At 44.8% G+C, this 22,125-nt stretch overlaps 1 protein-coding gene across 4 annotated transcripts in view; it reads right to left on the bottom strand.

The window, feature by feature from the left end:
* Positions 1-22,125, bottom strand: part of SORCS1 (sortilin related VPS10 domain containing receptor 1) — a 497,774-nt gene that overhangs the window by 33,115 nt on the left and 442,534 nt on the right. For all 4 annotated transcript variants that reach the window (XM_032880513.1, XM_032880527.1, XM_032880538.1 and 1 more), the window contains exons 19-21: positions 13,977-14,163; positions 6,272-6,405; positions 4,028-4,151 (exon numbers count right to left, since the gene is read on the bottom strand). In XM_032880513.1, coding sequence (XP_032736404.1) covers positions 4,028-4,151; positions 6,272-6,405; positions 13,977-14,163 — 445 coding nt within the window. The remainder of the gene's footprint in view (positions 1-4,027; positions 4,152-6,271; positions 6,406-13,976; positions 14,164-22,125) is intronic.

The raw sequence follows: 22,125 nt of genomic DNA, 5'->3' as shown, positions 1-22,125 counted from the left end.
TAGAAGGCAAATCTACTAGTTATTTTGGAATCTGTCTCCCCCAGCCCTCATTTACTAAACCAGAGCCCCAGGTCTGGCCCATGCCTCACTCTGTGGCCTCTGCCGGCTGGTCCCGGTGCTAAACTGAGCACTTGAGGACACTAGAGCCCCGGAGTGCCTGGGTGCGCCTCAGGCGTGTGACCCTGGGCCTCTGCACTCTGTCCCTCCTGCAGGACGCACACCCTTTCTCTCGGCCATGCACGCAATATTCAAGCTCTCGTTCGAGCACTTACCGATGGCATACTTGCCTCCACCACGGTTCAGTGTTCTTTTTCATGGCCCTACTGTGTCTGGCACACACTCCCATTATCATTAGGATTGTATGATTATTATAACCATGATTCCATGGTTATAATTATTCCTATAGTCATTCCGTTGCTATGTTTTGTTTGTATGGAAGTTTTACTTCACGGAATTTTAAACTCCTTAACTCCAAGAATTTGTTAATTGTCTCTGTATCCCTGAGTTCATCTCAGTCCTTCCAAGAGTAGGATAAGATTGCAAAAGTAAGGGTATTAGGAGGAGAAGATTGGGAGGCTGAGGAGGGGGCGCACTGCAGCCCCCAGAAGCATCCGTGACACTTGTGGGAGAGAGGGAGGAAGGCTCGGTGGCTGCCTTGCAGTGTGAGGAAGGTACAGCAGGACTGTCAGGGAGTCCTTGAGCCACGTCAGCAAAGGAAGAGTCCCCTGCATGCCAGGAATGAGTCTGCTTTAATATGTCTGTCACACTCGGTCAGTAGCTGCGGTCAGCACCTGGGAAGCATGGCGTTGGCCCAAGGCAGTGATGGGTTTCGGAGCCCAGCAATGGGGAACTCAGCCCAGGACAAGTCAGGTCATGTCACTGCCCTGAAACCTGCTAGTGGCTTTTAGAAAAAAAAATCAACTTCTTAACCACGGCCTTCATCATCCCACATAAGCCAGGGCAGACTTTTTCTGCTGCCTATCTCCTTGCTCCTCTGTGCTCCAGGACCTCTCCATGCTGCCGTGCTCCTTCCCACATGAGCACACTTCCACTCCCCCAGATACGGCATGGTTGGCTCCTTCTCATCATCCATCAGTGTCTCCCAGGAGAAACTCTGCCACTAGCAACCTGAGTTACCCTCCCTTCTGCTACCTCAGACACCTTTCATCATATGACCCTATCTGTCATCTTTGCCCTTCTTGCCACTTAAATTATTTTGTTTTTACAGCCTGTCCCCCACACAGAGACATAAGGTCAGCAAGGACAAGAAGACCATGTTCCTGGTCCTGTGGGATGATACCAAGCACATGGTAGGTTTTTGATTATTAGCTAGTCTTTTAATAAATTTGTTAAATAAATAATTACATAACACTGGAGGCTGTCTGTAATTTATGCATTGACTTATTCAACAAACATCTCTTTCTTGTTTAAAGCATGTCCTCATGTTTCAGTAGGGGCTCAGTGACATGGGTAATGCTGATTATACATTCAGAAAACATAAAAGCCCACTTGCGCATTTCCTAAAAATGCTAAAGACTTATCAGACACAGGCTTTGAAGACTCTTAAATTATAAGGAGTGTATTATGGCAGTTAGCCTATTTCAAAGACATATTTTTCGCAGCTTGACTATTTTATGAGACACTGGTCACCTGTATGAACATCGCCACTTCAGTTCTGATGGAGAATAATGAAATGCATCTTAATTAGTAGCATGTAAATGGGAGTCCCAAGGAATCAGCCACTGAGTCCTAACTTTTCACTTTAAAGATGTAAGTTGATGTCATTTTCACTCTCCCCAAACCTTTTACCAAACTGGAAACATCATGTGTAAGGGAAGCTGTTTATCTTAATAAAAAGACACAAATAGAAAAATAACGTGGCTCCCTCTGTAATAACTTAGCTAGCTCAGTAGCAGGACGCCGGAGTGTTAGACTTAAGTTTACTCAAAAAGCAGGGGATGCATGTGGGAGTACTAAACAAGGTGAACACCAGTAATAAACACACACACACACACACACACACACACACACACACGGTTGAGCCTTTGAACAATGTGTGGTTTAGGATGCCATGCCTCACCCTGGTAGCTGAAAATCCACAATTATTCCTAAAAGCTTTACTATTAATAGCAAACTGTTGACCAGGAGACTTACTGACAACGTAGTTAATTAACACATATTTTGTATGTCATGTATCATACACAGTACTCTTAACAATAGAGTAAACCAGAGAAAGGAAAAATTAAGAAAATAATAAGGAAGGTAAAATACATTTTTAGTACCGGACTGTACCTACCCAAAAATCCATATATGAGCGAACCCTTGCAGCTGAAACCTCTGTCATTCAAGGGCCAACTCTGTGTGTGTGTGTGTGTGTGTGTGTGTGTGTGTGTGTGTGTGTTTGCAGCTGCTGAGGCAGATGAATTCTACACATTTACTTTTTTTTTTTTTTTTGTATTTAAAAGCAAACCTGTGCCCTGAAGCAAATTAAGGGAAACAATGCAGACTAGATGAACCAGATTTTCTTTCCTGCAGTCCATTTGGTGGCTTGGGGTGGACAGTTTTTCCCCTGTCCATTTCCCAAATATAATCCTTCCTTCAGTCTGTCTGTAAGGCCTTTAATATTCGCCTCAGCTTAACTAAGTTTTAGACAACTTTCTTCCTGACTGCAGGCCTCTGACATCCCTTTTCTTCCAGCATTTACTTTACAAAACCTGAAATTATAAATCTCTTCTCTGCTCTTCTGAGATACACATCTTTTCCAAACCAGGAATGCCTTTCTCAGGAACCTGGAGCCATCTCTTTGAAATGTAACCATCAAGAAAGATAGAAAAAGACCATGGAGATTCCTCAAAAAATTAAAAATGGAACTACCATATCATCCAGAAACTCCACTTCTGTGTATTTATAAGAAGGAAACAAAAATACTAACTTCAAGGGAGATCTGCATCCCCATGTGCACTGCTACATTATTTGCAATAGCCAAGATATGGAAATGACCTAAGTGTCCACAGACAGAGGAATGGATAAAGAAAGTACAGTATAGACATACAATGGAATATGATTCAGCCATAAAAAGAAAGAAATCCTGCCACTGGTGAGAGGGCAATGGGTCATGGGTCAGTGCCCATCAGTGATACCCATGACCTCCAGGAAGAAGAGAGAGTACAGAGAGCCCATGTGGAACTTTAATTTTCCATGATGCATAGGTACCACTTTAATATTAACAGCACACTTCACATTTTTATCATCCACTAATAACACTCTGCATACCTGACCATCTTTCCATGCAAACAAAAATTACCAAAATGAGATCAGTTTGTAGAAACTGTTTTTAATCCCCCATTTTCAGTCAGGGATCCTACTTTTTCTACTTCAGTAAATTTTCATTCCGTGCAATACTGACTACATTCAACTTCCCAACTGATTAGAAGGTTGTATAGATGTTTGTTCAAATTAATATCCAGTCCAGGACGATACGTGGCATCTGCTTGTTGTCGCCCTTCAAGCAGACTTCTTCTTGTTGTTGTTGCTGTTGTTTGTTTGTTTGTTTTGATGATACATATTTGAGGAAGAGATTCTTGGAATATTTAGATATTGGTAGATTGTTCTTAATAATCAAGACTCTTCAAGTTGAACTTTTTTAAAAAAGGCTCAATATTAACTATTTCCTTTTCTAATGGGTTTTCGTTATTCAACCATCACCAAGATACCAAATGGGATGAATTAGCTGTACATGTAATGAAACTCATCCTATCCCACCTCAGGTGAGTGAGGGTAGAAGAGCCCCTTTCAAAACACAAACCAGTAAACGCTGCTGGGGTCTTGGGGCCGTAACTATGCTGGGGAACCACATCCTCCCCAGAGGATGAGACCAGACCTGACTCAGTTCTTTCTCCACCACTGCCCTCTGTGGTCTGGGTAGAGGCCTGGGGGCCTCTGGTAGCCTACAACCACACTACCTCACTTGAGCCTGGGGAGGCCAAGCAAGGAGAGCCAGGAAGGGGGCAGGCACACAGGCACTCACCGTACACCGCGATGGTCTTCGTGTCCTGCAGGATGGCATTCCCAGCTGAGACCTGCACTGTGATGGTGTTCATCCCTTCAGAAGTAAACTTGAATGATATGCTCCCCTCCAAGGTGATCAGAGGCTGAAACAGGAGAGGGCACAGAGTGAGGAGACAGCTGCTCAGTCACCGATGAGACCAGCCACGAGCTCTGAGCCACCAACAAGCCACTTAAGTCAGCACAGGCTCTTCCTGGTGTGCCCCCATGCAAGTGGCTCCAGCTGCTTCCCCATTATCTCAAGTCTGGGCTGGAAAGGAGCTATGAGAGCCATGACCCCAAGGGACTCTGCCCATTCCCTGTGACTATGACCCTCTCTTTCGGTGTCATCCTGGTTCAGGGCTGGGGAGATCGACAGGCCTTGCTTAGTGGTGGCACAGATCTCTATCTGCAGCCTACTTATAACTAGCAGGTCTCTTAAAACAAAGAAGTACTCAAAGCAGACCCAAACAGGCAGCTCATGCTAATCCAGATGTAGGGGGCATTTACTGAGAATCTCCAAGCTTGCAGTCGGTCATCTTTAGGGGGTACGAGTCACAGAACATTACAATGGAACACAGCAGCATGGACACCAAAACTGTCCTCGTTAGATTACACGTGGCCTTGTGTGGCTTGACTCCTCTGAAAGGCCCTATCAGCCGTTTCTGGAAGTAGCTGCTATGGAAACAAGTACTAATTGGACAGTGGTTTGAGGACTGAAAAAATATTACAAGTTGGAGTCGTGCCTGTGACATAATCCGACGCCGGGGTCGTAGAGGAAAAGATGATTAGCCTATTGACCTCCCTCCACTCATTCCCTACAAACATTTCTTTCCTGTCTTAATTAATTTAAAAATCTAAATTCATGTAACCAGCTCCCTATGTAGCAGAGGGAAGGCTAACGCCCAGCATAAAAAACCCACTCAACGTAATCTGTTGAGAATTTGGTTTTCTGCTGTCAGGTTAAAAAACATTAAAGAAAAAGAGACACAGAAGAAAGTTGTTTAGTACCTTCCCCTTCCAACACTACGTTTTACGCAAATAACTTGGATTTCTCCTCTGCCACTGTGGGTACTGGGCCTAACTTAGGCCACATTTACATGGATAGTTTCAGAAGAAATTTTTAAAAAGCTTCTTTTCAGTGGAGTTAAATTAGCAGGAGATGTGAGAGTTTCCTTCCCCTGCCAGGCAAGTAGGAGGTCTGGGGTGAGGAGAGGTTTCCTCCCTGGGCCTGGGCAAAATTATGACTCCTATTAGAGCCAACATTCAGCTCTGGGGTAGAAAAAGATTTATGTCGGGATAGGATGCACTCTCTTTGAAGAGCTAAGATGAGGCTTTCTTGTTCTGAGCAGCTCATGCCACTGTCCTTTGGGGAGACCTTCGCCCAGACCGCCTTAACTGACATTTGGAGGTAAACTGTAATCTGTGAGAATGATAAAGTTCAAAATGGAGCTTTCAGCCTGGTATCAGGGGAAGGAAAATTCACATGGGAGTGGGAAGGCCTTGGATCCGGCCTCCTCGTGGAGATGAACGAGGAGGGAGGAAATCCCTTCGTGTGTGTCCCCCCAATTTTTTCATCTGAAAAACGAAGGCCTTAAAGTAAATGAAGTTTAAGGTCTCTGCTCGTTTTAAAGTTGCTGTTGACTTTTGATCACAGGGTGTGTTCTGGGAAAACGGAAAGGGTAAAGCTGAGAGAAAGGAGTGGCCATGTCTGATTCAAGGGAAGAGGCCATCTGGGGGCCAGGTTGTGGTAAGTATTTTTGCTTTTGACAGTCTGGTATCTATTTTTTTTCCCCTTTTGGGGGACCATTTTCCTCCTTCTCTTGGTCCATATGGTTCCAAGGAGACTGACTTCAACACGTCTCTTTCTACCCTGAGCACTGGGAAGGCCTGGTCAATAGTACTCCATTCTGGGACTTCTGTTAGAACTTCTATGAAAGTCAGTTTATTTTCTCTGCTAAGCTGTGAGAGTATAAAGCTCAGGCTGCTGCTAAGCCCTTTGCAAAGGGAAGGCCAGCTGGAGAAGAAGGTTAACACAGAGGAAGGCATAGGTGAAGGGCAGGGGTGGTGTGGTGAGAGAGAGACAGAGGGACAGAGGGAACACGCTGATGACATTACTGGGGCACGATGAGAATACTGTCCCCGGAGCCAGGACTACTCGTAGACTCTTGGGTTACACAAGCCCTTTCCTTTCCTTTTTACCTTCAGCCAGTTTGAGCGGACCCACCTCCGTGTTGTTCCCGTACCACCACACGTAAGTGAGGGTGCCCACTTGGCTGGGCCACAGCACTGCCGTTGCGTTGACCTCTTTGTTCTTTGTGGTGACGAAAGGAAGAGACAGGTGTACGTGTTCCAGGGGACCTGAGGCACGAGAGAAAAGACGAGGCATAGAGAAGGAAGAGCTTTCTGGGCTTCCCCTTCCCTGCTCTGAAGAGAATACATACTCATTCTGGAAGCCTCCAAAACATCACAGTCATACTCCCTGAGGAGAAGGGGTTTTCCCTACTTGGGAGAAAAGATATTATTGGGACCCATTGTGTCTCAGTATTTTCCATTTACTGATATTTCTGCCAGGCCTAAAACCCGAGTTATTTATGTGTAAAACCTTAAAAACTTACAAGTAATTTATGAATTCTTTAAATAAAGAGGCATAAACGAGGATTTCCAGAAAGATGCGAAGTCTCCCCAAGAAGTCGCGTCTGCGGAGGTAAACCAGGAGGACAGGACCCTCACAGACTCCATGTGCATGGCCATGGGGGCTGGGGGTGGGGTTTATGCACAGACCCTCTCACCATTCTAAATGTGACTATTCTTGACTCTTTGCTGGGATTTTCAAGATCTGTATATGTGTAAATCTGTGTGTTTGTGTGTGAGAGCGTGTGGAAGTATCTCTCTTCACGAGTATACATAACACCCCTCGGTTCAAACTGCTCGGTGTTGAGTTCAGCGTGTCGAGGCCCAAGTACGCATAAGCAAGGAGACAACTCTGTGGGTCTCAGGATGTGCTCAGATGAAAAAGGGGATGATCCTAGCTATGGAGGTCCATTAGGGAGAAGCCTTGGTCAGACGCATGAACCCACAAAGCTTTGAGTCCCTTCTTCAGAGAGAATCGGTAGGGCCCCTCCTCTGACCCCTGGTCTTCCCTTGGAGGCAATACAGTTTTCTCTGAGGTGAATGTGGGAAAAGTCTGTCACCCCATCATTATTCCATGAGGTGGAGAAGAAACTGGCACCTTTCCACCTGGTTTAATCACCAGCTCTTCTGTTGGGTCTTTAAATGGCTTTCCTAGGATACTGACTTTGGCCTTTTTTCCCTCCATATTCTGTTCTGCTGAGTATTCTCATCCACACGCTGACTTTCCACTATAAAGCACATGCTCAGAACTCAAAAACCACCTATCCGACTCGGGACTCAATGAGGAGCCTAATGATCCTAAGAAATTCATTATCCTTTCCCCCATTCTCTATTCTTCATGTCTTGATGAATGGAAAACAATGTTTATCCAGGGGACCAGCCCAGAAGCAGAAAGTCAACCTGGATTCCTTATTCCTTGTCACCCATTCGATGTTGGAAACCACTGACTTGGTTTCATAAATGTCTCTCGGTGAGAGCTCCCCTCCCCGCCCCCAGTCTTTCCCTGGCTCTTACAGCTGGACTGTCACGAGCCGTACCTCTCTTCCTGCCTCCAACCTGCCCCAAGCTAATCCGCCCTCCCGCTCTGTGTGTTTACTGCGCGTCCTCTGCAGTAATAACAAGTTACACCCGGTGCCAGGGTCCTCAGCAACCAGAATAAAACAGACTCCCGGGTCAGGGTAGAGCAAGTGCAAAGATCTTGAGGGGGAGGTGGTTCTCCGTGTTTGCGGAATAGAAAGAAAGCCCGAGCGGCTTAGATCCCTGATCTAAGAGGGATTCAGGACACATAGTATATTGTTTTGTAGGCTCTGAGGTATGCATATGTGTACTTATATGAGCTCATCCTTACATGTATGCACATCATACATTCATACTATGGATGGTAATGACTATGCAATTTCTCATACTACAAGCTGTGCTGAGAGTGATTTTTCTAGAAAGCCAAGCTGATCATGCTACCGGTTTGAAATTAAAATTCCCATTACCTAATAATGATGATGACAGTTAACACATATTGATCTAAAATCAAACTTTTGGAGGGTAAGAGTCTTTCATATTTATCTTTGTATTTAAAGACTAGCATAGTTCCTGAGATGTAGCAGGTAATCGAATGTTTGTTGGGTAGGTGAACAATTTCTTGTTTTTGCTTTTGTCTGTGCTTCTCTCTCTTTAAAGAATTAGAGGCTTGGGGACCTGCATACAGAATAGAATTGATTTTCTGGTTTATAAAACATACGATAAGAAGTAGTTGTTCATAAGTCAGAATGGTTCAATGTGCTTTTAAAAAAAAAAAGGGCAGCATGTACTGAGTGATGACCATGTGTCACATATTCTGCTAATGACTCTTTTCATTCTCATTTCCTCCTCACAACAACCTCATGAAATAGGCACTACTGTCATTTCCAACTAAAGATGAACAAATAGAGGACAATGACTTTCCCAAGGTCACGCAGCTAGGAAACTTCAATTCCAGGATGTGAGCCAAAGCAGTTTGATTTTAAAGCCCATCCTCTGGCCAGGTGACAAATGTTCCAAAAGATCTCTCCCATCTTCACAAAATAGCTACTAAGAGTCAGTATCTACCCATCACTGAAATATACCCCCGGCGCTGGCAAGTGCACTTTACACAGGCTCTCATTTCTTACATGGCTTTGCTGTTCCCTATCACTCAGTTTGCTCCAGCAGGTGCTGCCCTGTGCTGCACCAAGGCCTCAGGGTAGACACCTCTCTCAAGGCACCTGCTAGCCTTAGAGTCTTAGTGGCAGTGACCAGGCTTCTGGAATGTTCTTCCTGACTCCCCTTATCGATGATCTCCCTGATCAGCTAGAATACAAGGACTAGATAAGCTCTCTTAAGCATGTCGGTTCTATCCTAAGGGACTCATTTTCTGTGTCTCTCTCACATATGAGTATTGAATATATTTTTTTTAAGTCAGAACATCAGAGGAAGGATGGCATCTGTGGGTCCTATTAACAGCAGAAATGGAACCTTCTCTGTGAAATGTGGTCATTAATTCCTTCAATAGTTTCGGAGGGCTGCCACACATCAGGCATTATTCTAGGTGCTGGGGACACCTGCTACTTGGCGGAGTTCATGTCTCACTGGGGGAGGGGGCACTGAACACATAAAGCCGGGGGAGGCGAGAGAGGGCTGTTTTTGTCTCTCAGAAGAAATGACATGTGAGCAGTGACCTGCATAAAGGGAAGGAGTGCCCCCCACACTCCTCATGATGCTCCAGGATGAGGGCAGGGCAAGTGCAAAGACCCTGAGGGGGATGTTTGTTTGCCAAGTCTGAGGAAAAGCAAGAACGCCCGAGTGGCTGCAGGGGAGAGATGGAGGTAAAGAGGGGGAGCCAATGAGATCTAAGAAGGATTCAGAACGCACAGCGCATCGGCTTGTAGGCGCTGAAGTACGCACGCCTGTGTTCGCTCGCGTTCATTCTGGCAGGTGTACACATCACACGTTCATTCACATGTGCGCAGTTTGCCTTTCATATTCCCACCTTGTCCTCTTGTATTCATTTACTTCTCATGCATTGAACACACCTGCTGCCCCAAAGCCTATCTTTTAAGCATCTCTTCTGTGTACAGAGCGTGCAGTCCTCACTAAGCCCGCTGAGCTGCGGAAGGTCCACTCCAGCCCCTGGGGACCCCCAGCTGGCTGGCTGCTCTAAATCCAGAGCTGAACAAGCCGGCAGATGTGGCTCCGGCAGACAGGTGCTTGTGATGCACAAAAGGGACGGCAGGTGGCGCTGCATCACTCCATATGAATCTTCCAGGCCAGGTGGGTGAGGGAACTGGGAAATAACTTGTGTTAATTGGGTCTCCCTCTTTCCCAGTTTAGCCCTAATGTGCTACAGAAAGCAACTGATGTTTGTGAGGCTGAACATGTGTGTGTGTGCGCGCACACGCACACGTACACGCATGCGTATATATGCACATATGTAACAACTGCTGGAGACTGCCTCTGCCATTTGTTTTGGAGACCGGGTCCGACCACCAAATTAAATATTGTGTGTGCATTACATGGCTGTTTGTCTGAAACGTTAAAAATCTGCTAGAAGAAGTAAAAGTAGTTCAAAGGATAAAGATGAGATCCTGAAACAGAGTTCTGAAACTTCAAAGTGCATAAAGATTATGCTGATCTGTTCAAGGCAGACGATGACCCACACCTCTAGGAATTCCAAGATAGCAGGTCTGGGATGAGGTCTAGGACACTATATTTTTATCATGTAATTCTGGGGCATGTGACTCATAAAGCCACACTTCACAAAACTCAGGCTTGACATTTGCTGGACCAAATGATAATCATGTGGAAAGTTGCAAAGCTGCGTAGGTTTTCAAGAAAACCACATTTTACCCTAAGATAGGAACAAAAAGACATCTGCAAATGGTACCTATGCACAGAAGTAGTTGGAAAGATTCGGGAAGAACTAGAAAATCCGTCTCATCTTTTTTTTTTTTTTTAAACCTCCCATTCTTCAAATTTGCACAGTTTTCAGTGACTTTTTTCTGCAAGACTAGCTGAGATGGGGTAGTTTTCTGAGCAGAAATCTGCATGCCCTCTAACTTCTATCCCCTGCTCCACCAGCTGAAGGGAACACCGGCTGCACCGCTTGTCTTGTTAGTTTGCAAAGCACGGTAAATCCTATCCCCAAGGACTTTCCAACTGTCAGGCTACAACAGATTACCCAGCCTCTCAGTGAGAACGGCTGGCCCACTCCTGGCAACATTAGAGCAGGCACATCATCTCCATTTGTTTCTGATGACCTTCCAAACCCGTATTAAAAAAACAAAACTAAAACCCTCTGATTTGAAATCAAATCTCCTTTCTGACCTGGAGAGCAGAGAGAGAGAGAATACCATCAAGTCAGGCAGTGGGGGAGAAATCCAGGCAAAGAGGAGGGGGTACTGGTGAGAGAAGGAGAGGGCGGGCTTGGAAACTGAGCTAAGAGTTGCCGCTCTGAACCCCCAATGTAGAAACACATGCGCTACTTTGGGATGGTGGAGAAGCAAGCTTTACTAGCTGACAGATCACAGCATATTCTGCTTGAAGGAACCTGAGAAACAAGATGAGGGTTCCCCATACGACAGGGAGAAAACCTAGGCTCAGAGAAATGGAGTGAGTTGGCCAGGAGTTCAGGCCAGTATCTGTACCTAACCACTCCTAACCCAGTCCAATGTGTTTGTTCTACAAAAAATACCACCACCCCCCTACCCCGGCTCTGGCCCCAGAACCTGGGACCGTAGCACCAAAAACTGCCATGATCCCCTTCAAGTTTGAGATGTGGGGGAATGTTAATCAAGTATGGTCTTGTTCTGACTTCCTCTGAGCATAAAACAGCGTCAAAGAGGAAGTCCTTCTCCCATCTTTGCTTTCTCTGTCCCAAAGACATGCCTGTCACAGGGGAGGCATCAGGCGAGGCAGAGTCTTGCTTCGATAGAATTAGTACAAAACAGTTAATTCTTATGCCCAAAGTCAGGCTTGCAGAGGGGTTCCATTATAGGAGGTATGCTTATCCAAACATTGAACCCAGGATGAGCCTAACAAAATTAGAACCAGAACACAAAAATTCCCCTTACAAATCATGTGCCACTAAGGGGAAAGTCAAACTGCTGAGCCACTCAACGAGGCTAATGAGGAGGGAAAAAAAAAAGAGAGAGAAGAAAAAAGTGAAGCTTATTTCTTTTAGAAGTCCTGGCTTCAGCAACCTTTGATCTCTGTGCTGTTTTCCTTCCCAGGGTTGAGTAAACCCGGCAGAGGGCCAGGGTAGGGAGCTAGCCTTCAAGGGATACGATCATTTCTTGGGGTGAGGATGAACTCAAAGGAGTGATGGGGAGGCCAAGGTGTGGGTGATCTATGGGAGAGCCCGAGAAACGGAGACCGAGAAGCTGCGGCATTTCAAATCCGCATTCACATGTGGTTAGAGTGCGGTAGACGTTTCATACATACACAAGATATGGACTAAAATTATTGTAATTCTTCAGGAGAGCAGCTCTCAAACAAAAACCATCCCCTTACTGAATAAGCCAGGGAAAATGAGAGGCTGCTGGGTAGGCGGCCATTCCCAGCAAATGTACCCGCGTCTATGTTATAAGTTAGTTTTGCTACCAATGACCAACGTTTGTGATGTATTTCTGACAGATTTCCTTGACCATTCCTTAGTAAGGAAGATTACTCCTTAGTAAGAGATAACTCCAGAAAGTCCATGCAGGACAGCCTGGAGAGGGGAGGGGCTGCCACTGAGTCAGGAGAACGGGAGCCTCTGAAATGTGCCTTGAACCTATGTAGTTGCTCCTGCTCCTTTGGGACAATCTGCAAGGGAGTGGAGGGGACAAGTTCCATCACTGACAGCATGGACAATGACCTCAGGGATCAAAGGCTGGTGCTCCAGAGATGGAAAGTCCTGAGTCTGAAGCCTGGCTTTGCCAGATAGCCGGTCTGCAATTTCAAATACATTATTCAAGCTCTCTGGCCTCTGCTGTTCTTTGTAAAGTAGGGTTTCTAATAGTGCTGACTTCCTCAGGTTGTCCTGAGAAGTGAGATCAGACAAGCAAAGGGCTTGCTTAGCACAAGGCTTGGTGCATAGTAATTGCTTAATAAACTTCAGCTGAAAAGAGGCAGGAGGAATGTGCCGACTGGGGGTCTTGTAAAACTTCACTTAAACCCAGAGAAGAGAGGGAGTGTTTCTTCAAAGCACCTTTGTTGTGAGTGTGTGGGAAAGAAAGATGGAGAATCACGGATACTGCAGGAATCCTCGGGAATGAACAATCACCCGGGGAATCCCTAAGTAGTCTTGTCCTCCCACTGGACCACAGCAGCTTAAGAAAAAAGGATTCTAGTTGGTATGTTCTGTGATCAGTTCAGTGGGCAAGAGGCAGGCGGGAGGCATGGAATCCTGCCCAGTCTTAACACTCTTGGTCTAGAATTTAAAATTAATTTGGGCAAGGTCATTCGTAAAAGGAACTGCTTTCATTTTAGAAGGCCAGCTCCTTATCCATTACGTCACTCGGGCTTCACGTAGCTACTTTCATTTTAGAGCAAAGCATGTCTGTAGCAACCTAAACACGTCGCAAGCCTGTCTGGGGACACCCACACACCTGCCACCAGAGGCATTTGTGGAGCACGTTTGCCTGACACGTAACTTAGGAGCTGTTGTGACCTCATCAGACTTAGCACACCTCCACATCCCTCGATGGGACAGATGCTTCTACACTTCTAGGAAGTACTTCTCAATGCAGCTCTTTCCCTCACCTGACACTGCCTTCCCTCTAACACCAAACAGCACAGATAAGAGCCCAGGAAACAAACACCTTTAAAAAGAAGCAAAAGTCTAAAAGCATAATTTACAGCGGGACGTATCATGGGAGGAGAAAAACAATCAGGTGGGTAGAAATTTCATCACTCGTGATAATTCTCAATGTATTGGATTAAGCCATATGTGGGAATTGTTTTTAAATGTTTCTGACTTAAAAAAAAAAAAATGGTGACAAACTCATATGCAATCCAAGAGCTCGGCCCAGCCACCAGCCGCCAGCCACAGGAGTATGGTCTCAGAGGCGCCTAGAAAAGGCACAGTAAGTCCAATGAGAACAAGTTGCAGCAACACAAATTCTAGGATTATTCAAGCTCTGCTCCCTGATTTTCTTTCTACTTTCTCCCACTCGGCTCTCTTATCCTCCCTCCCCATCTCCTTAAAGGTAACCGGTGAGCAGCTTCTAGACAGGAAGCTCTGAGTTATACTTTCAAAGGACACGATATTTGAAATATGTCATAAACCAACAACAGTAATAACATACAAGTTACATGTAAGTACAGGACGGCGCTGTCAGAGCCCAGACTGTTGTCCACCTGCACCGTCACTCGGAAGATGCCCACGTTGTGATAGACGTGTTTGATCCCATCCTCCATGGAGCTGAGGTTGACGTAAGACACCGCAATGCCGTCACCGAAGTCCACTTGGATGAGTGTCCTCTGGACGTCACCCTGAAAAACAGCCCAGTGTCAAAGAAGGGGAGTCGGTGCTGGCCGCCTCTGCTCCAGGGGCTGGGGCTCGTCCCAGTCCCTGGTTCAGGGCTTGTGGTGGACTCTGGCTCCCTCCTGCAGCTGGAAGCATCTGTCTGCATTAGACAGAATCCCTGTGACGTTGCCTGGCAGACCGGAGCTTACCAAGATGGATGTTCTCCAAATCGGAAGGGCATCCACCACCAAAAGTTTCAAGATTTGGAAAACTAAGTGTTTGACAATCAGCTCTAACTTGAGAGTCAATTTCTCTGAGGGATCTGTTTATACTCTTATCCCAAGGAGTAAAAGGTGTACACACACAGCTTTAACGATTCAGCCTACCCTCATGGTTATAGACCTTTTCCCAGGTTTTCAGGACCCTTGAGTCCCCCTTCTCATTCCTGGTTCCCTAGTCATGTTAGAGGAAGGTTAAAAGACACCTTGTCTCACACCTGATAGGACACTGGGCTCAGCGCTATTATTATTTAAGATAATGATGGTTAATTCTTTTACACTTCAGTAGTTTGTGCTAGAAAAATGATTATCATTTTATTCTTCACAGAATCTTAGCTGGGAGAGAAAAAACAGGCCACATCTGTCCACTTCACAGGTAGGGATGCTGACGTTAAGAAAGATTTAATTATCTGTTCAAGGTTAAGACAGCTAGTTAGTGGGCAGACCTAGGATTTGAACCCATCTCTGTGGACCTGCATTTCATTCATTAGAGGGGGATAAAGCACAGCTGCCCCTCTGGGCTTGAGTCCAGGGCGCCAATAACAAGTCGCATGACTTCATCCAAGTCATTCAGCCTCCTTGGGTGTCAGTTACCTCATCTATGAAATGGGCACAATAATACCTTACTCTCTTCACTCAAAGGGTTGTTATAAGACATGTGAGTTGATGAATCCTCCGTAAAATTTTGGACCAAATCAATGACTGTCAAAACCACGCAGCTGTGAAGGACGTGCAATCCCCATTTTATAGCTGGATCAGAATCATATAGATCTAAATTTCCCCGTGGGAGGCAAGGAGAGAGTGGATAAAGATCTGCTTTCTAAAATCCCAGACCTGTAAGAAAACACTTTGGGAATAATAGTAGAGATTCTTAAGGAACAAACTTTCTTAGACCCAACTGCCAAAAACCAGCTTCCATCCCATGCAGGTTGTCCTTTATCAAGTTTTCTTGTTTGTTTTGTTAGCTTTTCCCATTTTTAGGGGAGAAAACTAAAAAAATAAAAAAAAAAAACAAAAAAAACCCAAACCCCCAAAAAACAAACACAAGCAACCAAAACAACCAAAAAAACAAAACAAAACAAAAAACCAACTTTAAAAAACCACATACACACTAAAACCCTTTGAATTAAAAAAAAAAATTTCGATTAAGTAAGGTTCATATGGTATCATATTTTTTGAAAAGGCCAAGTTTAAAATGCTGACATTTAAAAGATTAATTCACAGGGAAAGGAAAAGCAGTTCAAATCCTATGAATCTCTGTGACCTACTCTTCTGATCTATGTCCAGCCAAGCATTGTGTGGGAGGCACACGGCAGGGCAGCTAACTCTCACGGAAGACATGAGCAAGAACTCTCCCCTCCTGTGGGAAAAAGAAACTCCACTCGGAACTACAAGACAAATTATCCACAAGCCTAGACACAGTGCAATTACTTCAATTCCCTTCGCTAATAAATATAAAGGTCAACCATTCTTGCTGACTTGTCCTTCATTTGCACAAATCAGACTGGTCAATTTTTCCGTGCTGTTTCTGGTCAGTTCTCATGTTTTCTGGATTTTCAGCAGAGGGGCTGCCAGCCAGTGTTAGGTATGGGCACAGAGGAAGAAACCACCTTAAAATCTACTCACATCATCTGGGACAAGTGTCTGAGGAAAACATCAGGAATAGTTAGGGTTAACTGGGTTAACCATGAAAGAAAACAGCAATATAAATTTTGAGAAAGAGTGGGGGTGACAGAGTGAAGAGGGAAGGAAAAAGAGAGAGAGAGGGGGAGAGGGGAGGGAGGTAGGGAGGAAATGAGGGAGGAAGAGAGGGAGGAGGGAGGGAAAATAGGGAGAAAGAAAGAAAGTGAGGAGAGAGGGAGGGAAGGGCACTGAGAGAGAGAGAGACTGAGAAAGAAAGAGAGATTTAGGGTTCTTTGTGGAGACAGAGTGGGCCTCAGGTAAGGCTCTCCATTGGCAAGAGCACAGAGGAGAGACAAACATCTCAGCTGATTCTACCTCAGTCCCCACAAGTGACAGCGGCTGCCCACACACCTGAGAAAAGTCTGACTCAGGCCGTCCTTGCTTGAGTCTCCCGGTCTTGCCCTTTCTGTCGTATTCACCATTCTGCTTTTGTGGGCCTGGACATCGACCTCTTTCAACGACTGAAAACTCCTCTCAAATTCTGTCTGGATGTCCACTGTCTGTCATGCAAGTCTTTTGGCCTGAAAGTGTTCCTCAGTATCTGCTCCCAACAGTGTTCCCCATGTGTGTAACAGATGGAAGAAGGGAGCCACAGTGTTGGGACGACCGTATCAGTAGGGCTGCCTTCACAGAGGAGTGATGCTTTTAGGATACTCCGTCCACTATGAGGAAGATCTCTCTAACTCTCACTCTCACTCTCCCTGATGTGAGTGCAGGCCCCTGAGCTTGATCCTCCATACCAGGAGACAAGAGCACCAAGGGGCCAAGGCAGCAGATTTCATCCCTGCTGCTGTGAAGCTTTGCCCACTCGAGTGGAACATACTAGATGCCATGTTTTTGCCTTCAGAGGCTCTCAGGTGCTTCATAAGCCTAACACAGCTGTCAGTGCATCTCTTTGGGGCTCATCAGTCATGGGCCTCTGACTTCCTTGGGCTGTAATTGCCATCCGAGACCGGGATGACAAAACTCCCTTCAGAGAATAAGAAACGGCAAAGGCAAGATAGCCGAGTCCTAGATCACCACAATTAGGCACACTTGCCCTGCTTTAGCTGGCTTTCTGGTCATTCATTCATTCAACCAACCACCCAACCAGCAGATATTTATTGAGTGTCTATCTTGTGACACACATGGCATGGGAAAATGATGGTAAGTTAATTATAACAAACAAAGCAAAACAGATGTGGTCTGGGCTGTCATGAGCATACAGACTACTAAATGAGACAGATGAGATAATCACAGATAAATAAAAAGTTTTTACAGGGTTTGATATGAAAGAAAGTACACAGTGTTGTAAGTTGTACAGTAGGGAGAGGTAGAGAGCTAAAAATCTGATCTGTTTGAGAACTTCAGGGAAATCTTCCGAGAAGTTGTATCTGAGCCAAGATGACCTTAAGGAAAGAAATAACTTAACCAAACAAAGGACAGGAGTGAGCAAGATGGAGGTAAGGAGTCCAGGCAATGGTGACAGAGGGAATCAACTGTGCAAGGGCCCTGTGGCTAAGTGGGTAGTACAGTCATAAGAAGACGAAGCTAAAGACACAGTAGGAACATGTTATAAAACTAGACTGAAGGGGAGAAAAATGACATTTTAGGAATTGTGGCTGAGTTTCTGATTTTTATTTTTTTCCTAAGAGTAGTGAGAAGCCACTAAAGTGTTTTAAGCGGAGGTTTAGCAGAAGATGGAATTTTGATGTTTTTAATTCAAAAAGATCACTCTGGTTACAATATGGAGGGTGAATTGGAAGGAGGCCCAACTATTCTGGGAAGTTAATTAGAGGGTAGCTCAGGGTAGACGATGGTAGATTGAAATATGTGTTGCAAAGGAAATTACATGTACCTTCCTGTCAAAATTAACTCCCATAGTTTATTGGTTTTGAAACCAATGAATCTCAGATTTTGATATCAGCACCTCTTGTAGAAATTAAAAGAAAAAAAAAAAAACCGTGCTGATGCCCAGCTACCACCCAAGAGTCCCCTCTTGACTCAAGCCCTCTGCGGAAGATGCTCGGTTGGTTTGCTGCAGTCTGAGAAGGTTCCCAGAGGATGCTGGGCTGCACCAAAGGTTAAGGCCCTTGGGATTGGATTGTTGAATATGAGGTCGTCTCATCATTTAGTACATCTGAAGATGAGAACAGCCCACTACAAGCTACTGTTATTCTCATTCCATTATGGAATGGGGGCGATCATTTCCCAGGACGTTTTAGGATTCTCAGTGTGAAAGGTGCATCAGTAAAAGCCAGCAATAAAAGAACTTTTTTTTAAAGCGACTGATGCACAACTACAAACAATCATTCTATAATGCACATTGTCAAGATTCAGTAACTTCTGCAGGAAAACCAGTTGCTGGATAATACACAGTAGTTTATATAAAGTCCTAAGTGCTGAGATGTGTTCTTCCTGGTTGTGCCCTCAGTACCTAACCCAGTGCCTGCAGGCCATTCTTGTCCCTTCTGCACATTTTGGGAATACAGTGCCTCTGCTTGTTCATCGAAGTGCTTTCTTCTGTATTATCTCAGTTGGCTGTTAGGACTCCAGGGAGATAGCAAGGGCAGATGTGCTCTGATCTGTTCCCCCAGGAGAACTGGGCACTGGCAGGTTAAGTAAGATGCCTGCCATCCCACGGCAGTGACACTGAAGCAAGGGTTTAAGATGATCTGGGGTTTAACTTTATCCATGCCATGCACTCCTCGGTGAGCTTCTTTAATTGAAAGTTACTTGTGATGCCTTTCAGAGTTACAGAAAGGTGATAACGAAGGCGAGGGATCGCTTTCTTTTCTTGTTAGACTCCATCCCTGGCTTTGACTCTTTCTCCCTCTAACAACAGCTTTGCTTAGAAGTGGAAAGATGGATCGGCAGGAATGCCATACTGCATTCCAACGCCTTCCCTCTGGTGAAGCGGTATTGTGTTCAAGCCATAAAGAAGACAGAGAGTATGGGGAACAATAGGTATTCGTAATTCAGTAGTCAGGAAAATGCGCCATATAATTGAGAGTTACTTCCATTTAATAAATCACAAGTCATCAGTCCTGAATGGCTGCTGGGCTGGCAACTATCTAGGCTACCATATAACATTTTTTAGACCTACTGCCCTTTCGTCACCTGCTCTGATACAAATAGAGAACTGAGAATATTAGCTCAAAAGATGTTCCCAAGAAAAGCACAAAAGCCCCCTGAAATCCATATGGGGGTTCTCCAAGGGCATCGCTGACTTTGGTAATAGAAAAACAAATATATCAAATGGCCACTGAGGAGCCAAGATTAACCTGAGGAATGGAAGGTGTATGAACCTATCAGTTCCTGCAACACGACTTGAGAGAAAAGTGGGAAGACAAACGCTATAGTAACTCAATGCTGACAGCCTCATCCAAAAGTGAGACTCTGAGACACTCTTGAAGGCATTATGGACTCACTGCAGATAGAAACCGGGCTCATATGTCAGAGCCTGGCCCCTGCTAAGGTCAGACTTGCCTCAGGCTTCACTGGAACTCAGTCTTGAAAGTGATCTTAAAGTTCATGTACCAAAAACAACATTGTAAGGGCACCTGGGTGGCTCAGTGGGTTGGAGCCTCTGCCTTCAGCTCAGGTCATGATCCCAGGGTCCTGGGATCGAGCCCCACATCAGGCTTTCTGCTCAGCAGGGAGCCTGCTTCCTCCTCTCTCTGCCTGCGTCTCTGCTTACTTGTGATCTCTCTCTGTCAAATAAATAAATAAAATCTTTAAAAAAAAAACTGACATTGTAGAGAACTGACTTTAGTACAACCCATTTTTTTTGTCACAAACAAAAACAAAAATAAAGACGCAGTAGATAACAGTATATGTACTGTATGTGTGAGTCTGTATGAGGATAAAGGTGTTGGCAAATCGAACCCAGTCTGTTAACACTGATTCCCGGGGGGGGGGGGTGAAGTGAAGTGAGGGGCAGAGAGAGACCAGCCTTGAGGATTAAAGGAGGGAAGGAGCAAGTGAAGGGGAGTAGAGAGTTCACCAGAATTAAAGGGGGAGGGGTGGAGTATGGTCTAACACAAGCAACAATGCAAAACACAAATTCTATTTCTACCATTACTGTAAATTGATATTTAAATATTGATTAAGTATATGAGAAATAACCAGAAGGTAACACAGATTGACAACAGATTGATGATGGAATACAACCAACTTTGGTCTTAGATTTCTGTTCTTTTTAATGCTCTTCTGACCACTCAGTAAGATAAAAAAATGATAAAGCAACACTGAATGACAGAAAATTAGATATTTCAGCCTTTTTAAAAAAAAAAAAGATTTTATTTATTTATTTAGTTTTTGACAAAGAGAGACACAGTGAGAGAGGGAACAGAAGCAGCAGGAGAGGGAGAAGCAGGCTTCCCGCTGAGCAGGGAGCCCAATGTGGGGGTCGATCCCAGGGCGATGGGATCATGACCTGAGTCAAAAGCAGACGTTTAATGACTGAGCCACCCAGGAGCCCCAGCCTTTTCTTTTTGAGGCTAAAAATATTTAGTAGAGTGGGGAGCACAGAGTAACAGTAATCTACCTGTCCTTTGCCTATTCTAGGTAGGTCTAGTTAGACTCAGGTTAGTGGAGTCTCGACAAGAAAGATATGGAGTCTCGACAAGAAAGGATATGGCTATGGTACAATGAGCTTTCAAAGAAGAGATTTCATCAGTGGGTAGAAGTTCATGGGGAGAAATGCTAACCCACCTTGTGTTAATTCAGTAAGAGTGAACAATGGTATATGATTTCTAATATAAAGTATGCAAGTAAGATTGTTCTAGAACATCTCCTGGTGGTCACTAAGAGAAAAGAGAACATTTCTTGAGAATTTCCTGTGGCAGAAATAATAACTACCCTCTATAATATATCTCATTTAATCTTCAACCCTAAAAGACTGCTAAAATTTGCTTAGAGTCACAAGACTAGTTTGAACCGAACTCTTCTTAACTACAAGGTCAGCCCTCCCACTATTTTACTGTGCTCATTCCCAGTGGGTGCTTGTGAAGAATGGATTCACTCACACATGAAACCAGAAAGCTATTGTAAGCTTTAGCTAAAACCCTTTAGAGGAATGCCAACATGGATCAAATTCTCCATTAAGTGGCGATATAAGAGGAGCATGGTGTAATATGCCAGGCTCTATAAAAACACTACGGAAGATGGAAAGCCTGTCTGGGGATATCCTGCCAATGTGAATATTCAACCAAGAGTGAAAGGACTCTAAACAAAAATCAGCTGCTGTAACTGGGTTGAACCTGACCTTTTATAATGGTAAACTGAGTCCTTACAGCACAGACAACACCAGTCTATGGCAAAAGGTAGTTGCAAATGCCCTATGTCCTGTTCCCAAGCAAGTCTCACTATATCAGCTGGGAAAGTATTTCCTGAATATTTGGTTTAGGTCATGCTTCATGGGTTTCTCTTCAGCTTCAAAACTGAGCTCTGGACATAATCCCAAGACAGGAAGATATTGGCATAACTGCAGATTACAGAGTCAGCTTCTCCCCTATTCAGAGATGGTTATCTAGAGCACAGGTGCCTCTCTGAAGATGCCGACCCCCGAGCCTCCTGCAAGAAATGGCAGCGGTGGGCGTGGAGGAAGGGCATTCACACTGGTCAGGGCAGTGTGTGCATGGGGTTTTCCATTTCACCAGAGAACTCAGGTCTGACAAGGTCAGTGATGCCAGAAGACCAGATTATGGACCCACCTGGACCCATCCAGAAATATGTCTGGATACATATTTCACCTTCTCTTGGAAGAAATGCAGATGGGTGACCCCTTCCTTGAGGACTCTGAGCCTTGGGACTTGCCTCACGAAATATCCAAATACTTGAGGATCTAATACTCAGACCAAGAATTTCCAACTGTAACATCAAAAAATGGTTTAATCCTTCACTTGCAAATGAGCCACAGTGCCATGTGTTTGAATGAACAGCAAATTTCCACATTCCCTTTTTATGTCTTCTGTACTAGATGTCTGGTTTAGAATGGAACAGAATACCATAAGGCTGAAAGAACATTTGGCTTGTGTAAGCAGA

This window comes from Lontra canadensis, unplaced genomic scaffold, assembly GCF_010015895.1.
Source record: "Lontra canadensis isolate GAN:19392208 unplaced genomic scaffold, GSC_riverotter_1.0 scaffold3, whole genome shotgun sequence".
Classification (NCBI taxonomy): Eukaryota; Metazoa; Chordata; class Mammalia; order Carnivora; family Mustelidae; genus Lontra; species Lontra canadensis.
Note: the sequence above shows the minus strand (reverse complement) of the source record. Positions and strands in the feature narration are given on the sequence as shown.